Here is a 20,109-nt window from a genome sequence, read left to right on the forward strand (position 1 = left end):
GAGAGAGAGAGAGACAAACATTTATTATACTGGTGAGCAGGAGGATGTTCTTAGGGCCTCAACCCAGTGAGAGGCATCCTTATTCCAAAATGCCTTGGAGCTGGCTGGCCGCCCGGGCCCGTTCCACCAGTCGGCGCTGGTCCGAGAGCTCGGAGCTGGTCAGCTGCTCCACCCACTGCTCATAGGTAGGGTTGAGATTTGGGGTTAGAGTGGGGGTCCGTTGGCACTCCCACACCACGTGGTACGAAAGAAGTAAGTTTACAACAAAAAAGGTGTGTACGAACCTAACCCAAAACAAGTTGTACGGAAATTGACCGTTAAGACGACTCTAACGTTATGCCGAGGTTCACCTACTTTTAGATAGTTCACAGTGAAATTGTATATATTGTGCAATTCTGGTCTTATGTCAGTACAAAAGGGAGACGGACAGTCCCACGCTTCTCGGCTAGAATAAAATCTGGCCCTAAGTTTCATCGAACTAATTGCCCAGGAATTCATTTGATTGATTATGAGGCTTAACGCACCGACGCTACACAGGCGATGAGGCGCGCGGTAGTGGAGGGCTGCGGAATAATTTTCGACCACATATGGGGATCTTTAACGCGCGCCGAAATCTCGAATAAACGGGCGTTCTCGTTTTTCGCCTCCGTCAGAAAAGCGGCCGCCGCGGCCGGGAATCGAAGCCGCGTCCAATTACCCAGGAATCGCCAACTACAAACGAACATGGTGTGGAGAAAGGGACGAGCCGCGCAGACCCCTCCCGATGCTCCCTTTAATTGAGCACACTTACGATGATGATAGTGGGGCACGAGAGCCGGATATCCACTTATTTCGCAACATCCTCTCCCGCGCGACAATGAGTATGGTTCGTATCCAAGAAATTGTTCAGTCGATGGAGAGCCAATTTCATGTCCGAGTGGGCCAAAAAAGTTCAACACATGCCAGCTTCCACCTCCATCGATGGATTTCTTGGCCACGAACCATACTCATTCATTGTCGCACAGGGGAGGATGTTGTGAAATAAGTGGATATCCTTCTCTCGGGCCCCACTATCATCAGAAGTCTGTTCAATAATGAGAGCATTGGGAGAGGTCTCCGCGGCTCGTCCCTTTCTCCACACAAGGGTTTGTTTCGTGCACTCCTTGGACTGCGCCTAGGTTAACGCATATCGTCTTCACTCCAACTTTGCCGCTCGTCCATCTTCACAGGGTAGAAGGGCTAACCGGGCAGTGCAAGGAATAGTCAAAGAGAAGGGGCACAGTGATTACACGCAGGCGTTGAAACCTCTAAGTGTGAAGATGCTCAATACGATTGAGCTCCCCGCAAAACCTGGTATTCTCTTGCTTGGCCATATTTTTGTTTCTTGATGAAAACGGGGCCAGAATTTCATCAATAAATGCCTGAAACACAATAGAATTGACGTTTCGCTGTGATAACTGTTTTTAATCACTCGAACACGTCTTTTAAGAAAGTTTATAGAGGGGGTCAGACTGCGGTTTTACTTTTAAAAAGCCCTACTATCTTTTTTTTTGTAGTTGGGATGCTAGAGTTGGTACGTTAACGTCATTTCTAGTGTTGGTGCAAAAAGTCGGGTAACAAAGCAGGTACAAGTAATCAAAAGCGGTTAAGAAAACCTGACGTCGTCTAATTATGAATTGATTATAAGGCACCAAACGTAGTAATCTATTGCCTCGGCAATGCGCTGTTTTTGTTTCTGCCGTCTTTCCCTAATGCAAACGCCAAGAGTGGAACCAAAGTTTATGGGCGCACGTAACTAATGTCTTTTCATGTCCATTAACAAATTTGACGCACGATTTTAGCAATTTCTTTAGATAAGAATTTGGTGCGTCAGTGTTTGCAAACCACGCGTAAACCTCACTTCATGAACCACTAATGCACCTCGTAAGGAAAAATCTTCGTGCGTGCAAAAAAAGCACGTATTTCACAAAACGCGGATTTAACAAGCCCATTGCTTTCTTTCAACCACTGTTTTAATGTTCCTCGACCTTCTGTACCTTGCAGTCGTAGACGTCTACATGTACGAAGTGATGTTCGAGGGGATGAAGCTGGCCGGAATCCTGCTCATCCTCATCGGGTTCATGTTGGTGCTGCTGCCTGACGACTGGCCCGACTACCTCACCATGATGCTGCGCTACCGGCGTACCAACCGCCGACGGCGAAGTGCCACGAAGAAACCCACGCCACAAGACACCGCCACCGGCCACCGCTCCCGCCTTCGGACGCCATCGGGGCGCGTCAAGTAGCGCTTGGATGGGTTTGAGCTCGGAGACCTGCTCAGAGTTCAAATCCAGAACAAGCGGTTAGAGCAGACGGCGCACTTCAGCGTCGACATGGCGACCACCGTGTACGGTGGCCAGAGGACTCCAGACAGTGAGGCACACGAGTACATTTTCTAAAACGCTGCGTGCATGGGCGGACATCTGGATGGGTGCCGTTTGCGTTTTAGAGAGACGACTACGTGTACGTGATGGGGTGGTGTCATGTCAGTAGAACTGTGCCGATGGTGTGGTTTACCGCACCTGAGGTACGGAAGAGACGGCGAGGAAGTGTTGTGGTGACAAGACTCCACTAGACTGAGACCACCACCATCATTGTGTGTTCAGCGGCTTGTTGCCCTCGTTCGGTGAGATTCAATTCGCGAAGCGATAATTTTCGCTCTGTCAACGCGAGCATGTGCGCGACTTTTCGCCTGAACGTAGAGATCACGTATGTGTGCTTGTTCGTGCGCCAGGACTGAAGTGACGTGAAGAAACGGCTGCCGTAGACACTGGACGGATCGAACATAGTGACACAACAACACCACATTGGACAATGGTGCGGTGAAAACCTTGAAAATATGGTGGATGAAGTTAGCTTTTTAACTAAGACTCTTGTGGGTTGGGTAGTCTTTCCGGGAACTAAGCGAAATTTTCATTTATGTCGAATAAGTGGATTGCATCCTTCACTCATCGCAATGTGTGTGGCCTCCGGCGTGTTGTTTGGTTAGTAAGGGTTCACTCAATGCGATGGCAGGTAACTCAGAGTAATCTCACTACCGAAGCACTCACAAAAAAGGTGCACTTTTTTACCGACATTCCTCATGGAAGTGCGCTTACATAGAGCGTGGTACGTTAGCTGCCGAAGAACAGTCAGGTACACAATATTTTACTTCTTCTAGAGGTCTAAAAAGTCGCTTACCCAGAGATTAAGCTCTCACCTTTTAAAGTATATATCAGAGAAAAAAAACAAGAGGAGTAATTCAACGTTGAATTCAGCCCGGGCGTTCATTGCTAGAAATTCCTATCGCGAAAGGACTTCTTATGATAACAAGAACCCCCAGGTGTGCACGATGGGTGGATAATATACCGGTGTGCAATGAATACGTACAGGAGCATCACAAAAACTATATTTGCGTGTGGCATGCGCACCATATATGATGAATAATGTCATCAGGTACTTCATTTGTTTCGTATCCTTCATACATATTTATTGTTATTGCGCAATCTAGTCAAGCCAAAACCGAAATCTACACTGCTAGTGTGATGAGCAACATGCACCGAGTGTTGAGCTTAGCTTCACCGTTTTCACATCGATGAAGTGAGAGCTGGGCTCTTTCTGTTTGAAATAAAACAACAATGTTTGAGAATTTCTCTGTGTGGTCGTGACGGATGTGTTGCTGCTTTTGGCGCAAAATATCTTCACCTTCTGTCAGCAAGTATGGAAATTTTGGTATCTGCTGATGTGAACACTCCCATATGCCACAAGAAGAATCAAGTCACACAAATTAGTAGTTTTTATTAGGGATTTTTGTTATGTCACGACTGGCAGCTTTTTCTCCTGGTAATATTTTCCTCATTTTAGCGGCAAAATACGTTTTTTTTTTCATCTGCAGTTACAGCGAGTTATCAAGCCGAAGTTTCTGTCCCGCCAAGCGTGAACCCACATTCTTGGTTTGCCTAAGGTGCATTTTGCCTAAGGTGCAAAGTTGTTCCATCGCGTATTGCCTCCTTCGTCATTCTCAAAGCTACATTTTTCTTGAAGCTCATACATTAACCTACAAACTTGAGAATGGTCGACCAACTTGATTTCTTGGAGGTAACTGTACACATAAGGCGTACAAATCACTTTTGCCCATGCCTTGACCTCAATAACCTAATAAAGGGCCCTTCAAAGAAGTCGTAGAGCGTAACCGGTAGAAAAAAAAACAATGTTAGATTACCTGTTACAAAAAAACTAGATTTGTTGTTTCGTAATTGCAAATTTGGCGCAAGTTGCAATGGCGACATATTTGTTTGCGAAATTTCGCCATGTTACTTTTGCGGCAAAAAAACAACATGCAAAAATCACTGTCAAGAGATAAAGCTTCAAGATGTGTAGGTGCGGGAGATGTTGCTGCCAATCGAGCTGATACTCTGTGTAGCTTGTCTGGTGCGTCCACCCTTAACACGTAGCTAATTTTTATGATCTTGTAGGTTTTTGCCACTGTTGCTACTCATGTTGTAGGTGAGCCACGTGCAGTGAAGTTTTGCCGTCAGTAGACGACGAGGTAGATAAAGTCGAGCACAGCTGCAATGTTTGTGAAGACCCCCGGCCGTCTCGGTGCGGCGCAGGAGATTCCCCAGGACGTGAGACCAGCCAACACCCATGATCCGTCGTCCCGCAAGCATTGCAGAGGCCCGCCTGAGTCGCCCTGGGAAGATTCATATTGCCATGGCTTGATATTAGCATCTAGAAACGTATTTACAAAATTATTATCATTTCTAGGCTTTCCGAACTCGACTTGTCATTAATTGTTTCACTGTTCCTCCATAAGTCACCCTCATGCAAGCAAGGACTCGATTCCGAATTCTGAACACCACGACATGCGCGCTCAGACAATCGACACGTGTCAGCTTCACATAACTTTTGTATTGAGCAGATCGAGGCTGAACGAATACGTAGATCATGTTTCGCCAGGAAAATGAGAGTTTCGTTCCAAGAAAACCACTTTACCGCATTATACCAGTTTAATGGAGCTTGCCAGCATGTCCCTGCAACCGGAAGTAGACCGGGTCTTTGTTTACAAGCAGTGAAAGTGGAGAAGGGGAGATGAAACACTCTAGATCTCTCAGTGTATACTGGCGCATTTATATTGTAAGGATCAACTTAAATTTCTCATACTCCATTTTTACTACTCGGATCTTTTCGCATGTCCATATCCTGTATCGGCACACGCCAAGTGTTGTCCGTTTGGCTATTATTTAGCAATATTTAGAATAAGTTTTACCAGTTCAGTGTCTCGTATCTTAATCTACTGACTATCAAACTGTTGGCAAAATATTGGGAGGCTTGGAAAAGCATGGCACTTCTAACGTTACTTAAACTTTACCGTTTTTCTTTGGCCATAGAAGATATGCACGCTTTCGCTTAAGCCGGTGAAAGTGTCCTCGCAACGTTCAGTCCCTGACTGGTCAAATTGTTTGCGCAACTCACAGTTTTTATCCCCTTGTGTATGACACTTTCGGCCACCCGGAAAGAAAAGAACAGGAGAACCCTTGGATGCCAAAAACTAGGTGAATTTGATAGCTCGACATGCCTGCTGCATGTATTCAGGGGAATTAAGTAGTATCATAAGCATATTCGTCCTTGCCTTGCAGGGTCCACGACCACCTTCAACGTAGCCAGCACAGATCATCCTGTCTGTGACGTTGTTTACATCCTTATATGCTTCTCGGCAGTCATCGTGGTCCCACACGGGAAGAGTAGTCTTTTGCAGGACGTCTGTCAATGACCCATCTACAAAACGCCGCCACAGGGTAGAAAATCCGGCAAAGAGGAGATAAAGGCCTTCTCAGCATTAATCTACGATCTGTTACTACTGTGCAAACATCAGCCGTTCATTAGAATACCAAACGAAATTTGAACGGACAAGAAAAATCTCTTGGGAATAATATAGTAATTGTTTCCTGCGCACACCTCATGTTCGAAAGTGTTGTTTACAAATGAAGCAATGTTCAAGAGGCTTTTGGCAAAGGAAATGTTCAGTACGCAAGCTGTGTCTGAAATTACGTCGTAGTTACTACGACTGCCGCACGCACAAAGTCGGTATTACTCCCACGCTGAATTTTGTAAGGCAAGCAGTTAAAACTTCAGTCGTACCAAGCTATCTTGTTAACTGCATTTGAAACCTCGAAGCATGAGTCCGCACAGCAGTGCAGTATCAATGAAGAGTAAAGCATACGCTTATCCAGCAAGACCTCGCAAAGCACTTGGCGAGCCCGGTACGTTTGTCTTCATTTGCCCATTTTACAGTACAGTCGAAATACATTTTCTTTATATTTTCGCACGTTAATCTGAAAACATGTTGGAGGCGAAAAATTGGCGAATTTCCAATGTGATAGTTTAGAAACGTGTTCCATTTCTACAACCGTCCTTAAATAATCGGAAAAATCTTGTGGTAATAGCTATGCTTTTTATGTCGAAGCTGGGCCGGCTGCTTAACATTCTTTCATGATCCCCAAAAGCTTTCCTCTTGGATTTTGTATACTTTGGCAGTAAGCTGGAAAATGTTATGTCTTCTTCTTCTTGTGCCTTCTTACCCATCGTGCTACACGGAAAAGCTGCATTAATTGCATTTTTAATCATATGCACCAATATCTGTTGGGGACACTTGCTGTGCCTACCGTGTTCAGGTGGCTACGTCTTATCGTGTGGGCGCAAAGCCACATTCGCTAAAAAGGGACTTTGCATCTATGGCAAATTTTCCCTATTGCCGGAAACTCTCCAACAGCTACTGTTATCGCCGTCACAATGCTTACCGCGTGATTCGCTCGCATCAGCAAGTACCTCTTCTAGTCTCACCTTTCAATTTATGGCAGTTTGTTGTAAATATCGCTATCAAATCGGTTTATTGCCGCAACTGAAAGAAAGTAGACCAACAGCAGTGGTTCTGGCCGAGTGACATCACTAAAGCACGTGTACAAAGCCTAGAATGTAAAAAATGGCAGACAAGAATCTTTCCCCTCCCAGGGAGAGGCAATTACAGATGTAGATAGCGTAGAAAGTGTATTGCGAAGATCTCTTTTTACATGTTAAAATTTAATCACCCTTACCCAGTCTCGGATAACCCCAGCCCGTGACGACACAAGTTTGGCCGGTAAAATCATCGAAGGCGTCGGGAAGACAGATAGGGCTGAGGTAATCGTCGAGTAAAAAATCCATAGGTGTATCCAGTCTTACAAGGGCGACGTCATAGTCAACCGTTTCCTCGTCGTAGTATGGATGTTTCATAATCTGGCCACCAAAAAAAGAGAACACAGATAGCCATGAACTCAACAGAGTCCATTCAGTGTTGCAGCGTGAAAGAGTAAGCAGTCTATATACTTACTGTAGATACATAATAGTACCGCTCCATGAGTTCTTTCCGGAATAAGTGATCCTTTCCAACATACACTTTGTAAAAGAAGGGTGAGTATCTAGGGAAAAAAAAAACACTAAAGTTAGAATTCCAATGTAGTAGCGACTTCACACCCCTTTAGAGAAAGCAGTGCAGGTACCCTCATAAAGGTGTAAAACATCTGTGTAATTACCACCGATTTGCGTCAAATCTATGCTTATCTTTATTCTACAACCATTCTGTCTCTAGAAGTTGTGGTAAACCGTTCTATCTGTAGGGAGTGTCACAATTTTCGTTTCTCTGTTAAAATACACTGTCATTTTTTTAGGAATGAGTAAGCAGTGTGCAATTCCGCTGAGGAGAAGGTCAACTGCGCAAAAGCAGAAGTTTCACTCTACTGCGACACGGCAAATTCCGGTAACAAAACAATTAAAGAGCCCTTGTGCACGCTTCCTGCAGTAAGCTTCGGTGCTGTTTTGTCATGTAGCTGCAGATTCGGGGCTGAGCCCCTCGATTGAATGCTCACTTGCTATTGTCACGCCCTTTTTTTGTACATCCAACATTACCCTTGGCAACAGTGCTACATATCAGATATGGGAACCCAAACTTCGTCAAAAGTCGTTCAAATCTCTCTCTCTTTCACACACACACGTGCACGTACACATAAACGCACACACGCAGGCACGCAAGCAAGCACGCACACAGACCTATGCACGCACACGCACACGCGAACACACACGAACGCATGCGCACGCGTACACACACACGCGCACGCACACGCACGCGCACGCACACGCACACGCACACACACGCACACACACGCAACACACGCTTCACGCCCACACGCACGCATGCTCTCGCGCACACATGATAGAAAGGAAAGCCAACAACAAAGAATGCCAAAAAACATAAATGATGCACGTGGTGTCTTTTCCGCGAGTGGACAGTTAACTAGATGAGACACAAATTTTATGAAACCGATAGGCATGCGAGATAACATATATTCGAGTGTCCGATATAGCATTAGTAAGCGCAGGGCCTTACTTCATACAGTGGGCAGCGGTGAGGATCCAGTAGCGATCGATGATGACGCCTCCGCACCGGTGACTGCTGAACACCTGGATGGACACCTGCCACGGAAACTCCAGGGGACCCGCATCACTGCCTCCCACGATACGCTCCGTGTCGTACAGCAGATTCCTCTGGCCGCACTGCGTAGCTAGGACTTCGACTACATACGTATACACACGTCAGATACCTTCGCAAGGAGGAGGCTTTTCCGGGAGTACATTTAAAGAAATTGCATGGCTTAGGAATTACTAAACTTGTGAATTTTATTAAATGTTTTTTTAATTATTTATAGTGCTTAACACTTCTATGGCATTCTATTTAGTGGGTGGGGAAAAAAGTCTTCTCGTGTTTCTGTTTCGCGAACTACACTGTTACAAGGGGGAAGAAAAACGCTAAATATGGAAGTGCGGCGTTATTTCAAGCATGCATGCATTGGGCCGGATATTACCTCATAAATATTTGCCATTAAATTAAGTTTTAAGTTTGGTGTAGGGCTACTCGGTAGAACATCTTTTGAAAGGACTTGATGAGAAAGTGCCCGTTTCTCGTGTCCATTCCAGTGAAAAGTGCCCAGCGCAACTCTTTCAAAAGATATCCGCAAGGACAGCTGTAATTCGTCCCTTCGTCTCGCAACAATACACGTTTTCAATCACACGTGTCATACCCCTGTAAACATCTCAAGATGCAATGTAGTGTTTGATCTTAGGGTGTAATCGAGGGCTGTCCTCGGGCAGCCAACGGAATACTCAGGATCTAAAAGTCAAGGAGGAAGTAGGAAAAATAGGAATCGGCGTATTTGCAACAATATTTATGGAGTAACTTCTTGCTTTACCAATGTGTGAGCGGTTACAGCTTTCTCATAATACAAGCGCAAGATTGATGCTTGGGCTCTTTTCAAGGTGAGTTACGCGATGAAATAGCTTTTAAACCGCGGTTAAAGTTGCTATCGGAAAGCTACCGTTGGAGCTTGGTGGCATGTGTGTGTTGTTCTATTTTCAAATCACTCAGTGCATTAATTGCCGCCAATGCACTGACATACCAAGCGCTTTGAAGCTTCCATCCTTTAGTGCTGACATTGCGCGTTGGTTGCGTTAATTTCCCAACGAAGCTGTTAGCTGTATGTTGAGCGGAATCTATCGTGAACAGGTAATCGACATCGCTGTAGTTCATGCGGACAGAAAAAATACACGGCTCTGGTTTTGTTTGGGATATAGTGGAACACAAGACGTGAATGTCAATCTATTATACTAGTTACCCCGCCAATATTCCTTATTTATAATCCGGCTGCTCGTTTTACTCTACAGTAACGCGAAGACGAGCAGGATAACTAATATAAGCTATCAGTACGAGGTTACTTGGTAAGTGGTAAACCACAACTTGAAGGCGCCCCAACGTTGACCCTAAACATTAGACTTTAGGTCTAACTTCATGCTTTCAGATCTAACGTCGTCTATCAGTATCCATAGCAAAAAGAATCAATTTTACTCATTGTATACGTGAAGCTACGCGTCCTCGGTTAGATGTCCCCAAGACAAATGGGAACTTTGTACTCCTCCACGGTACTCTTCATTTGCCCAGGCGTTACATGGCAACCAAGGAGCATGTTTTTTTCTTTGCGTTTTATTGCTGAACCACCCACCGTGTTTCATGAGGTAATCTTATAACCGTGTTTTGGTCACGACAACGCCGCCGCCATTCGTCGCAATGGGAAGGCTCTCACCTTAAAAATTCACTCCCGATTTTAAAGCTTTCTTTAAAGCTAATAATAAAGTCGAGTGCGGACCTCCTAACAAACATTTTACTGGATAGCACCAAAATTTTATTATTATCTCCCCAAACTTTTTTTAGTAATGTCAGATTAGAACCGTCCTCTCCCCTTCGATTCTTTTTCCCCTTTTAGATAATCTGGTGTATATTATACACCCTGTTTGCATTAACTTCACTCGATCATAAGTTGTGGCGCAACAGCGGTAGTTCTAAATCTTTGTACTTCAAACGAAGATGATAGTGTACACGTAACAAGCTAAGCTTTTAACAAAAAATGCTACATGCTTATAAAGTTAATCCACTTTGCCGACATTCAAAGTATTTTTTTCTTATCATCTGAGACCCGGAGGTCAAATTGGCAGTGATTCTCACCTGTTGCGCAGACGCAAAACTGCAAAACTAAAAGCAGCAATGCCGATCCCATCACAGACGTAGCAGTCCACGAGCACCGTACAACACGTGTGAAGTCAGCTTGGAGACATTACTTGACCAAAACACACAGGAAGCGAAGCAGACTGTGTTACCCTCCACCAAACGATTCAGCAGTCGTAAGGCCTGGCCGAGAGATGTTGAGTATTGCTACATACGCCGAGGACGGCTGACTTATCTCTACGTGCCGAGCGCCTTTTACGAAGGGCAATCCGCGCGTGAGTGTCCTGTTGGGCGTGTAATCTTCAGCCTCCAACCGTGGCAATAAACATGCGCCCTTCACGGATCTAAACATTTGAGGTCTCCGGTAAACGGGGTGAAGTGACGAGTGACCTTTATCTTTACGGCAGTTTCTTGGCTCTACTTCGAATTATGAATATTTGGGGTACGCATTGCCCAACATATACAATCACAAAAAAGAGGAATACAGAGACTAGAGAAATAGATACACCGTTACGTAATCAATACAGCAGCTACCATTTACTGGTACGCGTTTACGAAAAAAGAACAAAGGCCAGAGTTGGAATGAATATACATACGTTAACGGCCGTAATATATAATTGACAGAGTAAATAAAGGTTCCTGGGTGTTCCGTGTCCTATGTGCGCGTGGTTAGTTCCGGTCATAAAAAAACGGTATGCAAACTAAATTAAACGGTTTCATTCAATCCAGAATAAACTTTTGTAGCGAGCTCAAACAACAATACTTTTTGAGCTATGACTCAACCGCATAACAAGTCAATTTCAGTGGAGTTGAAACGACTCCTTCTGATATAATGACTAAACGCTTGTTTCGGCAATGCGATCCACAGAAAATTTGGGGAAGGAGTCACATCCCGCTGTAATTGCATTCATCGTCGCGGTGTAGTTCCAGCAGGACTAGGGAATAGGAAGGTTGGTTAATTTTGCAGCAACTTGAAGGGCTGCCAGGAAATGCTCCGCCTTGAAGGTGCTTGAGATATACCCTCCGAGGGTGGCAGATAAGCTTGCTGACATTGGGGTACGTAAAGTAGCTGGCGTTATATCACGGTGCAGTCGGCGCTGGTTTGACCTCGACGGGCGCTCCTTGAGGTCTGTGGTAGGGGTCATAGGTCGTTTGATGAAGGAGCACGTGGGAAGTCAGTTAGCAGTTGGGGAAACACAGAAACCGTGTGAGACGCTCCCGCGATTTTCGCTGCAAAGGAGCTGCAAGCTTTGGGCCACCTCGCAACCCTCGCTCCCGTTCTCCCTCACGGACACCTCTCCATTGCTGAGACCGTTCCCTTCCTGCTGAGACCGTTCCCGACACACGCACCCCGAACACAACTCTGAGCGTCAAACTCACCGCCCTCGCCATATTAATCACTCTTGCAATTCTACCTGCCCTTCTCGCACAATCCTCCACACCGACGATCCCCCTACCACCGCGGTGGTCTCGGGGTTGTGGTGGGCCTGAGCATAGGCACGCTACATGCGGGCTCAGATAAGCTGCAACTATCACGTCCTTCTATAGGAGTGTACCTTCGCATGCGTTATGTCCTTATTATCCTGTTTGCCGCCTGCCGACAACACAATCTACATCCTCACAGATTAGATGGCGGCCTGTAACCCAACGCCCTGTATCTTTCCTTGCAGCACTCCTCCCCAACTTTACGCAAGACTTGGCAGCAGTGTGGCCTCCTGGCCTTGCTGGCATTGCATGAAACGAACGCGCTCACGCTGTGGTCCGAAAACCGCCCTACCGGGTCACCATGGTTGCTGGCATCGAGCTCACGCCATTAGATCCCCGTTACGCAGACCTCCTCCTCCATGCCGCGACTCCCGGCTGGCATTCTCGCCACCCCACCCATCCCTATCGTGACATCAGGTTGTGCTGTGGCGGCCACTACACGTGCGAATTTCTTTCATGCCTCTATTAATGTGCCCACCACAATCCCGATTCCCGGCCCCTGGAGTGCCTCTCATGCGGACACTCTCCCGCCATTCCACACTGTGTATCGCTCTGCCTACAAAACCTTCGCTCCCCTTTCCGGCCCCAACACTCCAAGCCTGCGCAGAGCAGTTCACCTGCACATCGGCGCTTGACAGGAAACGACTGATCGACCACGCTGAAGCGACGTCTGTCGCCCATGTAGCCCTGGTCTGAAAGCGCCACCCGGTCTTTCTTTATAAAAGTGGAGCTGTTGCAGGTCGAGCCCCTTCGTAAGTCTGCCGAAGGTCGTGCGTCACGTAGGGGTAGCAGCAGGTTACCAGACCGACCACGCAGTGATCTCGCAGGGGTGGGTCGAGTGAGAGGGGAGGAGGCATCCCGCCGCCGACCTTTACGTGCCTATCCTTATGCGAACCGTAAAATTTGCGAAGCGAAGGCGGTGCCGTTCTCGAGAGAGCTTCCGTTGCCGTTCGAGCCGCCATAAGAGAACCACAGCTCCGCGTTTCCAACAGATTTCACACTGGGTGAAACTGTGTTGATTTTTTAACTGAATAAATGCTTACACTAGCACCACCAGGAAGAGTGCACAAATGAACTACGTTTTATGGAAGCAACATAGGTTATAGCGCAAACCTTGTCTACAATAAAAATAAAACGAAACATTGTCTGAATGTTCACCAAAGGAAACATTGCACTTCGCTCAAGGGATGCCTTTCGGAGGAATTGATGCACCGTGCGATATGCAGCTGCTCTTCGACCTTCAGCGACACCACATTTTTTTTCCGACGCCGTAATCAAGAATCAGGGGAAAGGGCAGGACCATACTTACTACAAAAACGTTCCGACTAGTTCTTTAGTTCACCATCTCTAACCATTCTTGACGCAGAGATTGCTTATCTCAATTAGTGTGGTTTATAAGAATGTGCGCCTGCATGTGTGGTTGTTTCGGTTGAATTTTATTTTTATTTTTTTGTAAGCACGCTGGCTGTATATTTTAAGTTGCTTCATTAAATCTGCAGTTGGACCTCAGCGTTCGTTTTACGGTTTCTATTCCTTTCGGTCTTATACTAACTCGCCCGATTCTCGACCCTGCTACGATGTTAACAAAATTAGGGTTCAACTCTCTCTTTTTGGGTTGCGATGCGAACGTATTTTTCAATCGTAAACTTTACTGGGGCTTCCGAAAAGTGCTCCTCCCCAAATGTCACGGGATTAGTCACGTAGCGAGTACAAGGCAAGTGCAATAATAAAGTAATCCTACAATTAAAAATAAAGAAAGCTCACACTAACACGTAAGAGTTGCAGGTAGCGAATCTGTACGCAACCTTCACGACCATCCCGAACGTTTAAGTCCAGGATTGCAGCCCATTTGCTTCTTTTTCGCTGCCGCAACGAGCTTTACTCCATCATTGTTGCTATTAGTGTGAGCTTCTTTCTTTTGTTTTTAAGGGATAATATTAGGACATCACCTTTTCTTGGTTTTTAAACTGGCGGGTGATCGCCGCGAGGCCCGCGGTTATAGTACGCGCTCCCACGTGCGCCCGCTCGGCAATTTCTTGGTATTTCTAACTTCCGACACGAAAAATTACGGTTTGCTAAATAGCTTCGCTGTAAAATAGCATGACATCCTTTTAATTGCCGTCGGGCTGAAGTAGCCCTATACTTCCAGTCACCCCCCCCCCCTTCCAGAAGACCCAGCACTTGTCCCAAGGGTCCGGCTCCGGCTACTGAAGCTGATGCCAGGCATATTCTGCGGATGTTCACGGGACCAAGAACATATCAGGACGACGGGCCCATAAGGGCCATGGTTTCCGGTGGAGTAAACCGGGTGACTACAACCGCTGGGTGCAAGAAGACAGATACTGAAGGTCGCTAATGAACATTGTGCACGTAGATGGACAACATGTATATCTGAAAACTCGACCACTGTTATCGGTTTCCTGACTATCTCTGATTTTTGTACCCCCTGTCTATCTTGCTTTCCTAGTTTATTCGCTTTTCCAATCTTTAAACCTCCTCTCATAGGCCGCATCACGAAAACACGGAGATAACGAAAACAACAAGGATATCAAGAGGTGTAAGACAGCGACTTCGACGTTTGCGTTTCATATCATTTTCATATGAAGAAGCTATCAGCCATGACACCATTCGTCATCAGTTACAAAGAAACGGATCGCGCTGGTGCAGACGTTGCTGCCTGACCACAAAATCATTTCGGAGATGGCGTGTTCTTAGTTCTAGCGAGCGAAAATTACCTACCCTAGGTGAGTAGCGAATAAGGTCACTCCCCAGACTTTTTTGTTATTGGTAAAAGGCTTGACGACTATACTAAAATTATCTATGCGGTTTAAAGCGTATTATTGATTATACACTTGCTTTCAACACAGGTCTCCATGCAGAGCTCCTTTGTTGACTGAGTGATTGTTTCTGCGGTTTAACGCACCGAAGCTACAAACTGGGCTCTTGAGGCGGCTGTAGTGAAGGGCTCTGGCCTAATTTTGACCACTTCGGGATCGTTAAAGTACACCAAAATCTCGCCATACAGGTGTTTTCGCTTTTCGCCTGCATCGCAAAAGTGGCCGCCACGGCCGGGAATCGAACCCGCGTCCTTGGGCTCAGCAGCACAACGCCTTAGCCACTGAGCCACCACAGTGGGTCTGAGCTGTTTGGTGATCGGCAACCAGTATTCGATACACGGAGACTCTGACGACGAGAGAAAGTGCTGCAGTGATAATTTATAGGCATGGATACGTTTTTATATGAAGACTTTATGCATAGACACAACTTCATACTACATCGTAACAACTGTTATTTTATGTACATGCGTGGTCGATGCAGTGCGAGTATTTAACAAAAGGTGCAACCGTACGTACATGTAGATGTAGTATATGTAGAGCGGGTCAGAGCAACGCTAATCGCACATTTAAAAAGTACCTCCGTTTTTCTTCCTTCCGGCAGTTAGATATGGCAGTGAGTGTGCTACTCGCACGACCTAAACACGCAGGCCTTCCCACCCTACCACTCAAGAAAAACCATTGCACACTCTGTATCACATGTTGATCACGACAACGTCATAGCCTACAATAAAAAGCGTAACACCAGTTTAATCGGTCCTGTTTACGTTTTGTTTCGATGCACCAGAAGTCACTGCCATCGTTTTGGCGTTGAAATAACTGTAGAAAGTGAAAACAGGAGGACAGTTTTACGAACTGATAGTCGCGGACAATTTAAGTTTGCTTTGAATGTTACAAACGCCTATACACTTGGCGCTAGGATATTCCGAAAACCATTTGGAAAGTATAAAACTTGACTTCAAACACGAAACATCTCGCATAACGGGCATACAATACGGGTGTCAAGAATCTAAATTATCAAATGGCCCACCATAGTGGGAGTTTTTGTCGTGTACGCCGGGTGTGTTTTTTTTTTCTGTAGAGGATTTGTAAAATGTGTCAACGCATATAGGAGTACCGATCATGATTCCTGAAGAGCACCCACGTTGGCTTTCTCCTCTGTACTGGTCACCTGGGACAAGGTACAGTAGAAGTAACCCCTAATAGGACATTTGTACTCTGTTCATCACGTTTTATAATGTGATGACTCTCTTGTGACTTAAGAGCACTGTTTACCTATATTACAGATATTTCAGTGGTATTTTTGACCGACAGCCCGTCTCTGCGAAACTCTTACGTGCCTTAGAGGTTTGACGATGTTATTTTGTTGACGTTAGTGCTACTTCGTGACAAATACTTTGTGTAAACAATATGAATGTATTCAGATGTCGGCAAGCGACTATTCCGCACTTTCAAGAATATAACGATTATTATTTGGCTTTTTTTTTCAAAGTTCACCAGTCAGAATTTAGCTCTAAATTCGTTCGGAGCAGCCCTGCGTTAAATAAACGTGCAGTTCTTGTACTCAACTGGAATTATTTCAGACCTTGGGCCTGTGAACCACTAAAATGAAAGAAAGGCCAAGCTCCTTTGACTCTTTAAAAAAATGCATACAAAAATTTGTGAATAACGGTGCCAGTCTGATGGGAAGGGCATGCGCTTCGTGACGCACGGCGAAACAATTGGGCGAAGTCGCGGCGACACAGAACGGAACGCAGAAAAACACCAAGAAAGGTCAATTACGCAATTCCTTTTTTTCTTTTCTAGTAATGCATATTACGAAACTATAACATGGCTGTTTAGTCATCACTTGAAACTGCATTTTAGGGGGCGTCATTTTCTATTACAGTTGTAGCGCCATCTTTTTTACCACCTCAATGGCCTCCATTCGGGTAGCGAATTGGCCGAGTTTGAAAACCCTCATCATGGGCAGCGCCTAATAAAAATGTTCCGAATAAATATTTATTACAGCACCAACGTTGTCCCCTCTTTTGTGCTCCCGGGTTTGTTTCGCGCTGGCCATCGTGAGTGGGCCTCCATTTGCGTCATGTTTGTGCTCACGTCAATTCCGCTAGAGTAGATCACTCCACAAATCTCAAAAACACATAAAATCAAAGTTACTACAACCAAGAACAGAAGCACGATCAACGCTTTGAAGCGACGGAACTCCGTCGACCACGAGGCAAGGGAAGATATGTATACAAGTAGGTTTCCCCGACGATGAAGGTGACAGGCGGCCGGTGGGATGGCTGGCGGTGGGCTTGCGGGGCATCAAAACGCTATGAGGCACAATCACAACTCGCACAACGTGGTCAGTCCAGAACGCGCGCGAGTCCAAAGTGCGCACGCCTGGTCATCTCTGGTGATTACACTCGCACAGGCGCCGAAACGTAATCTTTGCAAGTTGTCTCTGAGCATTTCACGAAGCTTGCGTCTCTCGAAAAAATATCGCTTTTCGTTTGGCTTTCGAAGTAACAGTAGGAACGGCCTTGTTGTCCATGGTCTGAAATGGAAGAAAGCGAGGACAACGCGTAATTAATAAGCAGGCTTTGTGACCATACACGTACGTTGGAAAACTAGGTGCAAGACATAATAAGGGTACCCGTACAAAACGATTGAATATAAAATGAATTCTCATGTATGTCGAGCTCTGGTTTCAAAGAAGAACTAAGGTGTGTTGTTTTTGCTTTCGAGAACTGTTTTAGATCGAAAGTGGGACTTACCTATTTTTTCGCTCACCTATGAGACAATCTATGAGACCTTTTTGACGGCGAGTGGTTAACTGAAAGAAAACAGAATGTGCATAAGCTTAGCCATTATAGCCACAAGGCGAGGTATACCGCAAAGCCTTTGCAGGGCTCAATATTTCTGCCTTGCGCTCTCCTCAACACAGAAAAAAAAAACGAAATGGTGTCTAGATTCGAATATTCTGTTTATAAGAATTCCGAATTTTGTGAGTTGTTACGTAAATATTTGTTTTACTTCGTAGTGGCTGAAACTTAGACTGAAAAAAAAAACACCAATGTTGAAATAATAGGTAGCGATCGACAGAAAACAAAAAACTTCGTTTCACTGCAATGTCGGATTTCCTTCGGGACAGATGTTAGAGAACCCCCACGGGCATCATTAGACGCTCGTACATTCCCTTCTATTTGGCCTTTACGAAATTTAAACAGCGGTCTACAGAAACCTGGTTAGCTGCGCTTAGGATGACTTCGCTTCTTGCAATCACAGGCATAAACCTCGGTGGGGAAGTTTTTATTTCTTGAATTGGTTTCATACCTTGTGGCTGAAAAAAAGCAGTCATGGCGTCTGCCCTTAACAACCCGAACTTCGGTAGGTTAAATACTGTCGCTCCGCAAAAAGCTCTTCGTGGGAACTACCTGACCTTCACACCATACACGTGGTTAAAATTTATGTAACGCCTTTTATTTATTAAAATCGTGTTTTTTTTTCTCTGCCTTACATAAAGTGTATGGGAGCAGGGTAAAAACTTCAGCTTAAAAAGTATATTGAAACACGTACCAAAGAAAATAATCGTGACACAATTTTGCCCATATTGAAGAAAAATTGTCCTGATAATTTTAAGACTTGTGATGACTGTAATACTCACTCTCCATTCCTTCCGCTTCGCCGTCTAACTTAACCACAGCCGTTGCCATTTTCCAATGACTGGATGACGCTCGCCTGTCCCCCGCGTCCGGGACAGAGTTTAGAACTGAAAGAGAGAGCAGAAGCTCAATAAGCATAAAACAGAAGTATTATAAGTACCATTCAACATAGCTTTAAAATCGTCACATAAACTGATCAGCCTGCATCAATAATTGCTAACAGGAGGTGTTTTTACTTAGGGAGGGACACGATCGGTCAACTGGTATCATGTAGCGTGCGAGAAAGTGAGTGAAGTGGCAGGATTACCCTCAGCTTCGGTATTTATGTTTTCTTAGACAGTAGCGTATTTTTTTTTCATTGACGTAACACCTGAATTCCTCCGTAGACGATCCCGTGGATATATTTTCCCACAACGCACCCGAACGTCTAACTCCTCAAATAAGAAACGCCAGTTTCATGAATGCAATGACCTCGCATTCAGCTGCACTCAACATTGTATTTTACGCTCTGTTACAGTGCACTGCAAACGGTCGTGTTCACATTTGGTAATGCCGCAACACAGGTCGCTCGAATTAATTAATCCCCTGCCTGCAGTTGTGATTCATCCAACAGGCTCCATTTGTTGTTGCTGTCTCTAAGTTGGGTGCGTTTTTGCGAAGTAAACCGACGGAAGGGTCTAAACGTCAGGTGAACCAATTTAAAGAGGGCAGAGGAACTTAAATGAACACTCATTATATTAAATCACCGCAACAACAACGTTCGAACGGGATCGATAGTTCTTCTATGTGTTATCAATTCGTGTACTCATTGCTGCCTTGTTTTGATTTTATTTATGTATACATCTTTTTACGCTATTTTGGTGTTTCATAAACAAGAAGCACTAATTTTTTGTCTGCACTAAGATTACAAGAAATTTGCCAAAATTATCCAGGACCTACTTCTAGTGACTGTATGTACCATATTAGGTTTGGTGTGTTTGTCACAGAGTACAGGGTTAGGGGACAATAACGATTACAGCGAAGGTGTTGTTGTCGTCTTGATGCTTTCATTGGACGACGGAATTCAAAACAAGACATTGAATAAAATTGGCAACGAGAGCGACGAGTGCATTTGAAGTTTGGCGTCGTACCCGGGTAATTGTAGACATGGATATCCGACCTAGGAGGCCTAGGCGTCCTCTTCACAGTGGCGTAAAGAGGCTCTTCCTGGGCCTTGGGGAAATGTGGGGGAAAATAGCAGGAATAACGTGGTTCGAACAGGGAAACAAAAATGCATTCTCTACTACGAGAATTTTCCCAAGCTTAATAAAAAAGATGCATGACTGTGACTTTGACGGCGACCAAAATATTCGTAGGAAGCTACTCTTCCGATCATAATGTCTGCGTTACCTTTCCTCACTCTTGCCAACTAATTACCACATACAATTTGAAAAAAAAAGAAGTAGTATCAACAAAATCGGTCTTCCCCTTCAGCCAGAAAACACTCGTCATGACATTATCCTTAATGTCTCTTTCACTATTATGCTCACAGCAATGGACTCTTCCCATCAAATTA

General features: G+C 45.2%; 3 protein-coding genes across 6 annotated transcripts in view; 1 reads left to right on the forward strand and 2 right to left on the reverse strand.

The window, feature by feature from the left end:
* Positions 1–3,556, forward strand: part of LOC144174533 (solute carrier family 35 member F3-like) — a 352,239-nt gene extending 348,683 nt beyond the window's left edge. For all 3 annotated transcript variants that reach the window (XM_077703284.1, XM_077703286.1, XM_077703285.1), the window contains one exon: positions 2,023–3,556. In XM_077703284.1, coding sequence (XP_077559410.1) covers positions 2,023–2,264 — 242 coding nt within the window. In that variant the 3' untranslated portion in view covers positions 2,265–3,556. The remainder of the gene's footprint in view (positions 1–2,022) is intronic.
* Positions 3,557–3,778: 222 nt separating this feature from the next.
* On the reverse strand, positions 3,779–10,823 carry LOC144174535 (plasma kallikrein-like). Of its 2 annotated transcripts, XM_077703289.1 has the most exons (6): positions 10,586–10,823; positions 8,420–8,606; positions 7,367–7,454; positions 7,092–7,272; positions 5,630–5,775; positions 3,779–4,690 (listed from the first exon to the last, which is right to left on the reverse strand). In XM_077703289.1, the coding sequence occupies exons 1-6, from the start codon at positions 10,635–10,637 to the stop codon at positions 4,532–4,534; spliced, it is 813 nt and encodes a 270-aa protein (XP_077559415.1). In that variant the 5' UTR covers positions 10,638–10,823; the 3' UTR covers positions 3,779–4,531. The 2 variants fall into 2 exon arrangements, with proteins under 2 accessions (XP_077559415.1, XP_077559414.1); XM_077703288.1 differs by having other exon boundaries at positions 4,552–5,775; positions 8,420–8,600; positions 10,586–10,822.
* A 4,475-nt stretch (positions 10,824–15,298) lies between these two features.
* The window catches only part of LOC144175243 (cell adhesion molecule Dscam1-like), a 328,801-nt gene continuing 323,990 nt past the window's right edge, over positions 15,299–20,109 (reverse strand). The window contains exons 26-29 of the mRNA XM_077704344.1: positions 19,685–19,766; positions 18,557–18,661; positions 17,667–17,725; positions 15,299–17,446 (exon numbers count right to left, since the gene is read on the reverse strand). Coding sequence (XP_077560470.1) covers positions 17,679–17,725; positions 18,557–18,661; positions 19,685–19,766 — 234 coding nt within the window. The 3' untranslated portion in view covers positions 15,299–17,446; positions 17,667–17,678. The remainder of the gene's footprint in view (positions 17,447–17,666; positions 17,726–18,556; positions 18,662–19,684; positions 19,767–20,109) is intronic.

Source organism: Haemaphysalis longicornis, unplaced genomic scaffold, assembly GCF_048455015.1.
Source record: "Haemaphysalis longicornis isolate Haplotype H1 unplaced genomic scaffold, Haemaphysalis longicornis Haplotype H1 scaffold_3, whole genome shotgun sequence".
Lineage (NCBI taxonomy): Eukaryota > Metazoa > Arthropoda > Arachnida > Ixodida > Ixodidae > Haemaphysalis > Haemaphysalis longicornis.